Here is a 15,025-nt window from a genome sequence, read left to right on the forward strand (position 1 = left end):
AAAGCCTCCACTCCGACAGCTATTAAATAGACCAGATCATCTTATCTGTGAAAACCGTGTGTTCAGACGTGGGCATGACAGCACATCTCCAAAGCCAAAACATCGCTAACTCCCCTCAAAGTGTGACCTTCTTCCTTCCGTTGATTTGCTGCTCTCTGAGGTGACAGAATGAGGATTAAAACGAATAAATAGTAGTTGATTATAAAAGTGAATAGAATGTCCCGGAAAGGAGCTACTTCGAACAATGCTAGAGTGGAAGTATGTCATACTGAAGCTACAGTGATTCATCAAATGTGATGAAAAACTGACTGACACATGGGAGTATGAGAATATGATTTTGTACATGAAGCCAACAAGTACAGTGTATGGTTATGTTTTTTTTTTTTTGTATATATGTTTTAAAATGTGTTAACGGACAAACTGGAGTTTTCTCGTCAGTCTCGCCCTGTGTGGAAGGTTTGTATGCTGTGTGTGCAGTTAAGAGAAAGTTTGGAGGATAAAAAAATTGGGAGGATAATGTTCTGAGGTGGTTGAGAGGCTGGTTGAGGCCAGTCAGTACCAGTGGTCTTGGTGGTGAGTGGGGGAGATGCGTTTGCTAATAGATCTCCTAGAGGAGCCCTGAGGCTGTGGATCATAAGACTGGGGCAGGGGGCCAATTATGGGCCAAGGCGAGAAAGACTCTCTTTTCTTCCCCTCTTCCTCTCTCCCTCTCCCTCTGCCTTTGTCCTTCTCCTCCCTGCCTGGATGGCCTTCCCTTGCTCCCTGTCTTCCTTCCTCCTGTCTCTCCTCCCTCCCTCCTAACCCCAATCCTTTGTTTCTCTCTCTCTCTCCCTCTCTCTCTCTGTCCATTTCTCTGTATCTCCCCCTCTGTCTCTCTTACCCCCCCCCCTCCACTTACTGCCCCCATCCCCTCTCTCTCTCAACAGCAGCTTCTGTGACTAAACCCAAATGCCACCCATCCCCCAGCTCCCCTGCCCTTCATCTCCTCTTGGTTCTCTCTCTCTCTCTCTCTCTCTCTCTCTCTCTCTCTCTCTCTCTCTCTCTCTCTCTCTCTCTCTCTCTCTCTCTCTCTCTCTCTCTCTGTCTTACTCTCTCTCTCTAACTGGTTCCTTATTAGTAAGAATGGTGGCACCCCTGGGGTTGGTCCTGGGAGGGGGAGACGGAGGGGGGGGAGCCATGTGTCACACCCCTCACTCCTTCACGACGGCCCTCACTGCCTCTTGGCTTCACTCGGTGGGTGACGGAGGACGCATGCCAATTTGAACAGCCATACGGCACCACGCGCACACGCAGACATTCAGACCCACTCACACACATGTCCACCCGCACCCGTCGATAACCATGTCGCCCACTGACACGTTCGTGAGCTACGGGGAGCGCCTGCAGCGAGATGCTGAGGCTGTGAATGGGAGTGCTGTGTGCTGCCCCCTAGGGACTCTACTGCTGCGCTGCGGCTGTAAACACGAGGGCCTCTTCGCGGCACAATCAGTGCTAACGCCTCGACCAGCAGACATGCTAACAGCTCCCTCCACAGCCTGGCTGGCCTCTCTGTCCCTCCCTCCTGACTGAGAAAATCTATTCGCCAACCGTTTTCTTTTCCTTCTCCTCCGCCATTGACCTCTCAATTTTCAGGCGCTGACACATATACTGATACAGATAGGCTGAGGGGCACACTCACTTCCTGGTGTGTGTGTGTTCAGAGAGTAATAATAGCAGCCGGCGGGAGATGCGCGCTCTGTGACCGCCTGCAAGTGGCCGCTCCGCTGTCTCCGGTGTCCGGGGCAGTTTTCCCGAGAGCTCCATTGATCCGCATCGATTGGGCTTCTCCGGCTGCAGACGTGGGCTAATTCAGCTTGCTGGTTCATCCACTGACATTTTCATCGCCGTAACCTGGCTTAATTGAGGTGAGCCATAAAGCATGCTGCTTTAAACCGCTCATGTAGCCCGTTCCTGGATATGCTAAATCACCCACAGGATCAGGGCCTCTACTCTGGGCCGACGGGAAGCTGTGCCATCAGGCCCGGCAGGTAATGACTGTCGATTTTCAGGAAATCATATGGCTGGTACAAAAACTGGGGCTTTTTGTTCATGAGGAATTTCCCATGGTGAACCTCAGGCTATCAGCGACACAGTTGATTTACCCCATTGGCTCCGTCTTTACTGCATGTAGCACACAGACACATGGAGAGGAAGCTCCTCGGAGTAGTGATGACCAATCTGTCCTGAATTTCCTGTTCTCTCTCTATAAACATGAGAGTGTTTACAGCTTACACAAACATGCACATGCACACACAGGTTGACTCATTCAGGATGCATCCCTCAGCCTTATATTTCTCACGTCTTCTCGCTCTCTCTTGCTTGTCATCTCTGTCTTTCTTTTGCCCCCTTTAAACCCCCTAGGCTCTTTTTCTCATTCCGATAGTTGATCTTGTTTTCGCCGCTGGCTGATTGGGCACAATGTAAGATAAGGACACCAGATAAGGACACCAGAGACCAGAAAGAGAGCGAGAGAGAGATGAAGAGAAGGAGGTAGACCATGGTGTGGTTCACCAGGAGATGATTCCACTGACTGTGACCCACTTCTGTGATTCCGATTCTTCAGAGTGGCTATAAGATCTTCCCATCAGAAACAGGGGCAGGCCAGGGGTGGCTAGCTAGCCGCTAGCACAGCAAGCAGCCGAAGCCATCACTACTGACAGTTCTGCTTGGCTACGCTGTGTGCTGGTTCTTAATGTCTCTGCCTTTCTCTCTCTCCCTCTCTCTCTCTCTCTCTCTCTCTCTCTCTCTCTCTCTCTCTCTCTCTCTCTTTCTCTCTCTCTCTCCCTCTCGCACTCACTTTTTCCATATACAGAATGAAAAAAATATGTTCCTCCTTGGAACAAATTCAAATAAGAGCCTGGAACAAGAAAGATTGTAATTGGTGTGGAATTGAATGGGATTCCATCTGTATGTTCTGGGTAGCACTGAGACACAAGAGGCTTGGGTACACAGTAATAGACCCGTCTACACACAAGAACACTGACATTTTCACAGTGCCTTTCATTTCCACGTTCCTGGGAGCATCGATCTCCACTCAATGTTTTCCCCGAGCATGAGATATGCTCCTACAGGATGTTTACCTTAACCTTAATGGCTCTGTCATAAATCCCGAGGAAGTGCAATCAGAAACATCGAGTGGGTGTGATTTTGTGACAAATCTGTTTGTCACAAAGTTGTTACTCAAGATGCACTTAGGTTGGGTTTGGCACTTCTTAGATGCACTTTTATATTTGGACTAATATTGTGCGCTGTGTTGTTTAATCATTTCTTTCAGTGGTTTTAGGCAGGGGTAAACAAACATGATTAATTTGGATTTTGTTTTGTTGCATTCCTCTCCAACTTTCAATCAAAGTCAGCCGCCCGAGTGACAGCACTCAACCTAGATGGGAACGCCACTGATAGTCATGATTGAAACTGACAGATGGGGAAATGGCTACCCTACCATTTGAGTTTGCTTTGTCCTAAAGAAGTATCCCCTGTTTTGGACTTTTCCTGACCAATCTCTCTCTCTTTTCCCCTCTGTTTCCTCCAGGCCCGTGGGGCCGGTGCATGGGCAGCGAGTGTGGTCCAGGGGGCAGGCAGAGTCGGGCGGTGTGGTGCGCCCACTCCGAGGGCTGGACCACCCTGCACACCAACTGTGACGAGGCGCTGCGCCCGGACAACCAGCAGAGCTGCTTCCACGTGTGCGACTGGCACAAGGAACTGTACGACTGGCAGCTGGGCGCCTGGAACCAGTGCGTCCCCGTGTCCATGCGCAGCCCGGGCGTCCAGCGGCCGGCCGTGTGCACGCGCGGGGACGAGGGCATCCAGACCCGCGAGGTGGGCTGCGTCCAGAAAGCGGACGGCGTGCCTGCCGAGGACGCCATCTGCGAGTATTTTGAGCCCAAGCCCCGCCTGGAGCAGGCCTGCCTGATCCCCTGCCCGCGGGACTGCGTGGTGTCCCAGTTCACCCCGTGGAACGCCTGCTCCAAGACCTGCGGCACCGGCCTCCAGAACCGCATCCGCTTCGTCCTGGCTCCGCCCCTGTTCGGGGGCTCGGCCTGCCCCAACCTGACCGAGTTCCAGACGTGCCAGCCAGGGGCCTGCCAGGGCGAGGAGAGCCTCTACAGCCTCAGGGTGGGTTCCTGGGGGCTGTGCTCGGTGCCGCTGCAGCGCCAGGCCCGCCAGACGCCGGAGAAAGGCAAGAAGAGGCAGAAGAAGGCCAAAAACAAGGAGCGGGTGAGAGAGAAGGTGAGGGAGAGGATGAGAGACAGAGGCAGGGTGAAGGACCCGGAGACCAGGGAGCTGATCAAGAAGAAGAGGATCCGGAATCGTCAGAACCGTCAGGGGGGGAAGTTCTGGGACCTGCAGGTGGGCTACCAGACCAGGGAGGTCACCTGTGTGCACAAGAGTGGAGACACTGAAGCCCTGAGGTGAGTTTGCCTCACGCCCCTTCTGTACCCCAAGAATATCATCCATACTCATCCGCTCCTCCCTGGTGTCTCTAATCTCATTTTCAATGTTATACCGGCTCCCCATGGAGACTGAAGTGTTGGAGAGATGTCTGTTCAAGTATATCATTTATCATGTGCCGTGTGTCCGTGCATGCCTGTGTGCACGTACGTGTGTGCGTGAGATAGAGTCAGAGATAGATAGACTTAAATCCGAGGTCCCTAGACCCTGTTCTCTGAATCTGTGAATCTGTTTTCACATTTCACACTTCCCAGAATCCCTCAGCACACGATATTGTGTCACGGGCTGAGACTGAGCCGCAGCTCAAAGACATTTCCAGAGCCTGAAGTGTTTAGCTCACTAACAGAGCCTGACACACACCATGAACTCATCGCCCCACAATGCACTGCTAATGTGCTACGTTGAGTAACCAAGATGAGTGGATTCTGCCAAAGCTACAAGACTGTGTTTTCTTCCACTGGGTTGTTTAAGAGAATTCAATTAAGACCGACTCTGTCTCATTGGAAGATAGTGTGGTGGCGTCAAGTTTTATTTGATTTCAGACACGCTGTAATGTTTTCAAGGTGCAATGTCACCGCAAATACTGGATGCTAGCTGTAGATAGTGGTCAGCTGTAGATAGTGCTGGACATAGTCTTAAAAATATTTTTCTTGAAAGAGAATGAGAGCAAAATACAGTACTTAACTCGTCTGTCTTGTAGTCATTCTACATAATCTAGTTGGAAAAATCTCATGTAGGAAAATACTAAAAAGGAGTCTAATTATTACTGCTGTCAACTGGTATGCCCCAAAGCATTACCCAAACTTATGGCTGTGAGCTCCCAACATCACTGTCTATCCTGGCACTCTCCTTAAAGGATTGGCAAAACTCTGCATTTGGAGAAGTGTCAGCAGTAACACATATGTGCCCTGAGGCATATTAATATTAATCTCATGACTTGTTTACTCTTAGTATTGAAATATTCATGCCTCTCCTGCAACCTCCAAAAAACTTTTCAGAAACTAGAGCATAGTTTCTCTCTGAGGTGAACTAGAAGCTCCGTCAATGTTGCCTGCAGTGTTTTTCTTTCTTGAACATTTTTATATGCTGCATACATTTAGATAAATTCGGTTCAAGTTCAAACTGGGTTGTCAGGGGGAGTGTTTTCCAATTTTTTTCTCCATCATTTGATTTACAATATGTAATTCTTGAAATACGACTTTACGACATCTGATGACACTCATTATTGCGATGTGAATGTCAAGGTCGTTTGTCCAGTGAACTTTAGTATGTCTGTGCAAATGGCCTACACGACTGTAGATGTCCCTAATTTATCTCTGATTATGTCATATTTAACTGGGCGTCACACTGTTATCACAGAGAAATACTGCATAACCATCATTCACCAGCTCTTAATTCAGTCTGAAGCACCAATGCTCTTCCGCAATATATTGAGTAAGACCACTTAGCAACTGAACAAAATACTATTTTAACAGAGCAATGTGTGTGTGGATACGATTTCTTGAGACTTAAACTGATGACCTGAAAGGGAGTCAGCCAGTGCTGCTTTCATTTTCATAATTACTCAGCTCTGTCACAAGGGCTAATTAGACATTCGCCCACATCTCCGTGGGAAGCTTCAACAATAACAGAGACCCCGGCAACGAAAATGATGTCCATTTCAATTAAGACCTGTCCTGCCTCATGTCTCTATTTGACACCATCAGCAGTGCAGGCCACGCTCTCCCCGTGAGCGAGGAGGAGTCGGCGGCCCCCTGCGCAGCCAGGGTGTGCGTGGTGGTTGTTGATGCATGTTTTATTAAGGAGTGCCACCGATTCACATGTAGTGTCTAAAAGACATGTTGTTAGCAGGGATATAAAAAAAGCATGTTCTGTACATCGTGTCCTCATTCTGTCTCAGCGGAGGCCTGGCTCTTTCTACATATATACTGTAGATCACCCCACTCTGCATGCTCTTCACCATACAGACATGCCTTTCATCGCAAATATGGGGGGAAATCCCCATTCAAGCATAAATCATTCAAACTACAGTCTAACACCTATCGTCATGGTCCTCTCACCAATATACAGTAAATACCCAATACTGGATAGTCATGATGTGATTCTGTAGAGTTCTGTAGCGATGCAGAGGCATCTGATTTGGGCTACACAGAGACCGCCCAGATGTCTGTATCTCCCAAAGAGGCTTATCTGATACGAATGACAGCATCAGTGCTCAGCCAGGAGCTGGGAGCCTCTGTGTTTACTGTTTGAGGGCAGAATATGGGAGAATACATTCCTGACACACTTATTCAGTGGTGGTCCTGTGAATACAGTGCAAGTGTTTGAATGACTTGATAACATATTCAATTCTGACATTTAATGTCAAAAGCATTGTCAAGATAAACAACAATCGATGCTCTCGGCTGGGGTTTTACGAGAGCAGATTCGGAGCTGTAACATAAATGTTTTCGTTGTTGGGAATAGGCTTATCTTTTCTCATATGCCACATAAAAGGATCCTAAAAGATTGGTCTCTTGTTTAATTAGAACGTACGATTGAAAGTCTTTGAGTATCTTAATTGAAAACGTCAAAACTAAGTGAAAAGCAGCTGGATCTAGGAAAAAAAAATCCTGGTGGGAAAATAGGTCATAGTGTAATCGGTGTTAAGATTTGTATCTGTCTGAAAAGCTGCATAAATCCATAATCGTTTGTTTATACTGTCTCAGATCTAGGTTGCAGCCAGAGTCACTGTGATTCCAGCGCTCTCTGCCTTAGGGGGTCCTTTTTACTAATCTGGATAACAAAGGCTAAAGGCAGACTGAGAACCACTGGGACAGCAAGTGGTCGGTGTCTGAGACAAGTTCAGAGGCCCTCTCGGAGACCAGCCAAACATTAAAGAACACATTCAGGGACATTATAGATTAACCTTTAGACCCATTCATAAGATTCACAAGATCACAATACAGATCCAGAGAACCAGATATAGAGATCTGTTCTGCTCCAGTTGGTTAGGAGAGCTCCCCCTGTCATCTCCTTTGCCTCTCATCTCCTCTCCTCTCTCCCCCTCTCCATCCAGCCTGTGCTCGCAAGACACGCTGCCGGTCACCTACCAGGCCTGCGTCATGACCAAGGACTGCGAGGTCGGCGAGTGGGCCGACTGGTCCGCCTGCTCCAAGGACTGCTACGACCTGAACGGGCCCAAGGGCGAGCGCGCGCGCAACCGACGTGTGCGCCAGTTCCCCGTGGGAGGAGGGGCGGAGTGCCCGGACGTGGAGGAGAAGGAGCCCTGCACCCCCCAGGGGGACGGGGTCCCGCCGTGTGTCGTGTGAGTACTGCCCACAGACGGGGCGTCCGTATGCAGTCTCAAGACCCTCGGACAGTTGTCGTCGTTAATGATAGTAGCTGATACATCTGAATGGTCGTTTCCTTTCGCAGGGTGCTTTACACCTTTCCTAAAGGTTATCGTCGGTAAGCCGGTTGTTTTTGCTAAATGGCTTTGCTAACTTGTTTGATGACTTTGGCTACATTGCAAGAGACACTTGACCAGACAGGGTTGCTTGCCTGACCAGCACTAAACACACATGTACCTAGAGTGCTCTCTGGCTGCTAAGTGATTAAAGCCTGGCACCATGCTGACAGTGTAACCCACTCACACACACAATTACACCCACACAATTATACACACACATACATTTACACACACTATAACAGCTGTGTTAACAGTATGGGAAGGAAAATAACAACCCCATTACCGGGTATGTCTGTTGGGTTCTTACACACACTAACCTGAGTGTGTGTACAGTCCAGACCAAAGAGGGAAACATGGGGGAAGAGGCGGCGAGGAGATGATCTGGTGTTTTGGCTCCGGGCCAGCCAGCCAGTCAGGACAGAGGGGGTGATGAATGGCCTGTGTCTGAGAGGGAGTCAATAGGCGTGCTGTCTAATCTGACCCCCTCCTGCTCCCCCCCCCCCCCCCCCCCCTCTGCTAATGACGGGGCCTGTGATGCATCATCACTTCCCCCCCTGCCTCCACTGTGATGGCATGCCTGTCCCTCTCGTTGTGAAAGACTGAAGTCGACTGTACCAACTAAAGAGAAAAGGGCTGTGACAAAAATAATGTTGTGGACTGAAGCAACTGTTTGGCCTGTTTCTCTGCACTGTTTCTGTGCTTCACTTCCCGTCTCTGGGCACAGTTTCTGTGCTTCGCTTCCTGTTTCTCGGCACTGTTTCTGTGCTTCACTCCCTGCCTTTCGTGCTCTCTTGATGAGCCTCGTTTTCCTTTTGCATTCAACTGCGGAGACTCATGCAGGATTTCTGACCAAGAGCATCATTATCGATGCCTCAGTGATGTTGTGCCAGGCAGGCCCCCAGAGAGCCGAATGCATCACTGACGGCCGGAATGCCATCTGCAACGGCCTTTTTTACTTTTCTCTGTGATTCTCACCGAGAGAGAGATAGACAGTGACTGACACAGTATAGTCATTTGAGTTAAGACAGAAAAACGTTAATATCTCTTTTCTCCCCTGTCTCAGTGAAGGTCCTGCTCTTTCCCTATCAGGGCACCTGGGGTTCACTTGATGAATTATGTCACTTTCTATCGAATTGACATTTTTGCATACAATAAATTTGTAATCAGTATACGCTGAAACTCTTGCAAGGTATTGTGACCTTTTGGTCCACTTTGGCATTATCAATTCTTCCCTGATTAAATTAGACTGAGCTGTTTGTGGAATAAACCATTTTTGTATGACTACTTATTTTAACTACAATTTACTCGAATTGCACAGGTGTCGATTGATTAATTAGCTTTGTATTGAGTCTCTAAACACATGGGACACTGAGGCGCCAACCCCCAGGATCGAGCTGGATGAGAAACAGCTAAACCTCCAGAGGCTCTGCCGTAGCAGCTGGAAACCAAATAACCACCTTACAGTACCGGTATACACGGTCTCAATGATCAGAGGGTTAGCGGCTGAGCAGGGTTTGGATGTACAGACTTAATCACAAGAGTACATAAAGACATTTCATATGATTGCAGCTGGACTCAGCTGTATGCACTTACATAGAGTTTTTGAGTCAATGTGAAACATTGGTTGTAATGAAAAGACAGATTTCATGATCCTTAGATTAATGGTTGGTAATATAGACTACAGTACATTAAGCAAAATCACAGTGCAGTTTTCTGTGATTGAAGTGGAACCATGTGTTCCATTTACAGCTGGACTTTAATTGGCAATATCAGCCATTGTTGCACTGGTAGGAAGATAAATCAACTCTGGCAGCAAGCACTGGTCGCCTCGGTTTTAAAGAGAGCATGAAAAGAAGTTTGACCCCTGTGGCCATAACCCAGTCTATATTATTGAAGAATATCTCTTTTTAGAAGGTGTCCCCATCTGGGAGACTCAAAGCCCCATGATGCATTGGTGTCCCTTGGGCCTCGTTGCGGTGCAGCGCTGTGGTGATAGAGAGAGAGAGAGAGAGAGAACCACCGTGCTCATGAATATGGAGCTCTTTCATTGCTGACCTCAAATTAATTCCATTATTGCCGTGGCGACAGAGGCAAGGGCCCTGCGTATTCTAACCGTGGGGTGAAAAAATAGTCAATGCATGAGCACTGAAGCAGAGGCAGGTAGCCTCGTGACTAGCTCCTCTAGAGAACAGCCTATAATCTTTGTGTAGCTGGAACAGGTGATTGTATCTATTGGGGATCATTTAGGTCATCGTGTTCTCAGAGGGAAAACCAGGGCTATGGAAAATCCTGAGGCAAACAGTAGACAAAATGATAAGGTCTGGTTGACATCATCAAGCTTTTTCTAAGGACAACAAATGCTTCCTCCAATGCTGTTTGACTTAGCAGCACAGTCATCTCATTCAGTACTCTCCTTGCAGTGAGCCGTACAATAAAGAATACAAATAATACTTTAAGCAGGCTTTTCTCTGTGATTTTTTTATTTTCAGGAAATTAGGCAAGATAATGCAAAGTTTTGTACTTCTTCTACTAAGCAAGCAATCCTCTTGGGGTGGGTAACTAAATTAAAATGATGAACATTTGTTTGTTTTTTTTGCACAGGGAAATTATACAACATCTCAGCCAGTCCTAGCGTGGGAAAGTGTAACGATTTGCTCTATGGATGGCTCTCTACAAAACCCGTCACATCAATTGCATGTAGTACAAATGCATGACCTGATTCCACATAATGAAATGGGGCTTAATAACCAGTTGCCTTCTTAGAATGCACAGCTTTGGCTTTGTAATCTGTCTGTGTAGAAGACCCTGTTTCACGGGCTCGCCTGGAGGGATGTCACACGTACAGTTTACAGTTCACCCCCTCCACCCTTTCTTAAAGGCGGTCTCTTGCCTCTCCTCCTCTGCAGGTACAACTGGAAGACCACGGAATGGAGCGAGTGCCGGGTGGACATGTTGCTAAGCCAACAGGACCGTCGCCGTGGCAACCAGACGGGGCTCTGCGGGGGCGGGGTCCAGAACCGCGAGGTGTACTGCGTCCAGGCCCCTTCCGACATGCCGTCCAACCTCAGCGCCCTCAAGAGCAAAGAAGGTAGCTTTCCCGGCAGGCATCAGCTCCATCCAAACACCCACAACTCCGTTGGCCTGGCTACATGCTCTTATTATACTCCCATCATTAGCCTGTTATCGCCAAGACAACGCAGCTAAATTACCTCGTCAGCACGATTGGTTTTCCTAGCCGACGCTCCCAACCCCAGACAATGATTTATAAAGCATGTTCGTGCACACTCCACTGAACCGGGAAAGACACACATCTGACGCTGCACATGTTTTGTCACACCTGTCAGGCCGGCTCCGTGTCACGCCTGCAGAGCAGAGTTAGTGGAGGGTGGAAGTTGGCCAGCGTGTGCGGAGGGATCCCTGCTGCCGCCTCCACTCCCCACTCCTGCACCCCTTCCCCCGGCCCAACCTGCTCCCCCTCCCCAGATCCCCATCTCCAGCCCTGTGCACACTCCACGTATTGGCAGCCATGTGTGAAAGGGAAGAGGGAATTAGAGGGTTTTAAACTGCGCTTTGTATCTGGAGACGGCATGCAGGACTATGCTAAGGCATGTGAGCAAGAGAGAGAGAGAGAGAGAGAGAGAGAGAGAGAGAGAGAGAGAGAGAGAGAGAGAGAGAGAGTGATGGACTTAGGGAGGGAGGGATGGAGGGATGAAGGGATGGAGGGAAGGAGAGCAGGAGGGATGGAGTGATGGAGGGAGGAGAGAGTATGAGCGCTGGGTGAAGTGGTGGTCCTTTGCTGTGTGTGTAGAAGCGACTTGGCCTGGTGCTGTGCCCATGCTTATCCTGGGCTGGAACACGCATACACACACATGCACACACACAAACACACACACATGCACACACACACACTCTCCCTGTCCATCTGGTCCGGGGGCTGGACTGGCCACTGCTCACAGAAATTATTCAAATGGCTGCAGCTGCTGCGAGCCAGCCGAACAAGTGATGCAGTTAGAAGTTTGACATACAGAGAGAGAGGGAGAGAGGGAGAGAGAGAGATGTAGGCTACAATTTAATTGAATCTAATAAAATAGTTCTACCTCATTAAGGCTCCCACATACTGTGAAAAAGATCTCTCCTTGTTTGCTACTGCATTCACCGATTCATTCCACATACTCTTAATGTCTCTCCTCAGCTTAAAACAATCTGCACAACACACCTTCAATTCAATAAAGCAGGTAATATGCAAGCCCAAATCCCCCACCTGTTATATATAGACCTTGGGCTCAGACAACAACCTCTGGGAGGAAAACCTAAGCATAAAGAAATATGGGCTCTATCATATTTTAAGATGATGTCATCTCGTCATTTGCTTTCAAGGATGGTATGTAAGTCCCGATGTAACTGAGCCAGGCTATGTTCGTAACAAATCATTTCTGCAAACTCCCAAAGGCCTCTGGACCATCGCCCCCAGTCAGATTACTGCCGTGTGTGTCCCCATCTTTTATGGGCCCACACACTTCCTCTCTGATCTACATAGGGAAATGGAGGCTTTATTTGGACCAAAAACTCTGCTTCAATCATTCAGGGATTACTGCTGGCTTTTGGGAAGCACGCTATGAATGCCAACAGGCCGCTATGAAGGGTACATTGTGCTTCTGAAAGACATCTTTCCACCCTGGTTCTCCGTGCCGGTACAATGTCTCATTCAGCGTCTTGTATTTGGCAAAACAAGACTTGGGTTTATTTTTCTCTCAGCAGGGGGCCTGCAGACACGGCGGAAAGGGGGGAAAAGCAGCTGTCTCAATATCTGTTCATTACCAGTCACTGGAGGGGGAGGACAAAGGGATAGTTGGAGAGAGAGAGAGATAAAGAGAGAGCGAAGGAGGGTGAGAGCGAGAACGCTGATACTACTGTATTGGCTGGGATGCTTACTCGCTCTCCAGCCGGGTCTGTTTCGATTGTTTAATCAATGTGGCCGGGGTGGTGAGTGTGTGTGTGTGTGTGGGGGGGGGGTGAATGGGGAGTGTGTGGGCGGGGGTATACTACACCCTGGTTAGTATCATGGTGTGCCTCTCAGCAGCCAGAGGCAGTGGAGTTATTGATGATGCCTGCCGGTGGGGGGGGGGGGGGGGGGGGGGGGGGGGGGGGAGAGTGAGCAGCAGGGGGTCGGCTCAGGCTGCAAGGGGCCCTGAAGTTGGGCCCTGGAATCCCTGCGTGGAGGGGAGGGGAAGCCCGGCCCATCTGGCAGGCGAGGTAGAGACGGGCCACCTGTGCAAGGTCAGCTTGCAAGGAGATGTTCATTAATCATCCTTTATTACGGCCAGGAGAGATGCTCTGCTGCCGACACAGGGAGACGGAAGGTAGAGGGACGGCAGTATTGTCTAGCCATTGTCTACTAATGCAACACCGAGAACAAACCACTTGTGAAATCCTTTAGATGAAAATGGGCTGTCTGGCGGAGGGCTCAGTGTGTGTAATGTGTAAACATGTGGAGTCATTATCATTACCAACAGGTAATTTGGAGCCTGTGCTCTCTGACAGCTGCTTGGCCTGGAAAACACAGGTAGTAAGCATCCACTTAATACCTTTTTAAAGCTTATGTACGTACTCCATTTGATTGCGCCTATTCTGTTCGCTTGCCCAGAGGGATTTGACAATAAAAAAGAATAATGGGCTGCGCGATTAGGAGAAAACATCAAACGGTATTGCTGCACACAATGCACAAATACTCCCACGCATGCACACACACACAAAAGAACACACACCTATTTTTGGGAGACTCCATTTAAAGGACACACGATTGGCCAAGTGGAGGTAATTTGCATGTGAATGAGACTGGCTTTCGTGAAGTTGCGAGGCGGAATGATTCATCAATGTGGTGACCTTGCAGAGAGTCACCCACAGCTCACTACCTGACTGCCTCGCTGCCTCACTGCCTCTTTCAGCACAGAGTGCCGCTGGAGGCAGCAGGCAGCCTCAGCCTGGGAGAGGTGAGGGAAACAAAAGGCTTTGTTGTGTCAGAGTCGGACGGTACAGGGAAAGATAGGAGAAAAATGAAAGAGAGAAGATGGGATGGAATGAAAGGCCAAACAGCTTGCGAACGCTCTCTGTGTTTTCAAAAGGTTTTGCGAGCGCGGATTGTGAAGTCGGAAAGGCAGGGAAATTCAAGAGCTCCTCTTTCCTTCTGTGTGGACCTGTGGCCCTAACAAAAACAACAAAGTCATTAGCCTCAAGTTGTATCCGGCCTCCTGGAGTGAAAGAGGTCAGGTACACAGGTCCACAGATCCTCCAACACACCCCCCTCTGTCTATCTGTGTTCCTCCAGCATCCAGGCCCGTAGATAGTGACTTGTGTCTGGGCGTGGCCCCCAGCACCACCCAGCTGTGCCACATCGCCTGTCCTGTGGAGTGTGACGTGTCCTCCTGGAGCGCCTGGGGCCCCTGCACCTTCGAGAACTGCCAGGACCAAGCAGCCAAGAAAGGTAGGCAGACATCAGCGACGAGACATCATTGTCAGTGGAGAGTCTCGCTCATTAAAATGTATGGCGGTATCCGGCGTCAACCTCAATCATATCACTGTTTCTAATCAATGTCTGGCTCTATTGAAGGGCGTATTGACATTCGTGAATGTACAGTCTGTGTTCCCACACAAACTCTTTGTTTTGTCCAATTTGTCCAAATGTGAGTTATGACTGTGAGTGGAGTCTGACAATGGGCTGTCTTTACTGCCTCTGCCTGCCCTGAGACGCCTCATGCTTGCGACGTGTGTAATGATCCTTAAAAGACTGAAAATGAAACAAAAACACACAACATTTGTGTCGTCCAAAATAAACTCTACTTTAGAGTATGGAAATGGGGATCAAATGTGAAGTAAACATCTACTGAAGTCGGAATTTGAGGCTAAAGGCTGCCAACTAGTCATTTGTTGACGTATTAGCTACAGCGGGTGTTTGTAGTGGCTGTGCAGTATATGAGGCAGGTCCCACAGCTGTCATTAACAGACTTAATGACAGAAAAAGATTGAGGCCTCCTCATTATCCCCAAGCCCTATGGTGTGTGTGCCCTGGAAAAGAGGGGAAAGACA

At 48.9% G+C, this 15,025-nt stretch overlaps 1 protein-coding gene across 1 annotated transcript in view; it reads left to right on the top strand.

The window, feature by feature from the left end:
• The first annotated feature begins 1,341 nt into the window (after window positions 1–1,341).
• thsd7aa (thrombospondin, type I, domain containing 7Aa) overlaps window positions 1,342–15,025 on the top strand; it is a 44,166-nt gene continuing 30,482 nt past the window's right edge. The window contains 6 exon segments of the mRNA XM_067256263.1: window positions 1,342–1,456; window positions 3,572–4,451; window positions 7,550–7,798; window positions 7,909–7,941; window positions 10,849–11,030; window positions 14,268–14,423. Of these exon segments, the coding sequence (XP_067112364.1) occupies window positions 1,342–1,456; window positions 3,572–4,451; window positions 7,550–7,798; window positions 7,909–7,941; window positions 10,849–11,030; window positions 14,268–14,423 (1,615 nt within the window).

This window comes from Osmerus mordax, chromosome 18 (assembly GCF_038355195.1).
Source record: "Osmerus mordax isolate fOsmMor3 chromosome 18, fOsmMor3.pri, whole genome shotgun sequence".
Lineage (NCBI taxonomy): Eukaryota > Metazoa > Chordata > Actinopteri > Osmeriformes > Osmeridae > Osmerus > Osmerus mordax.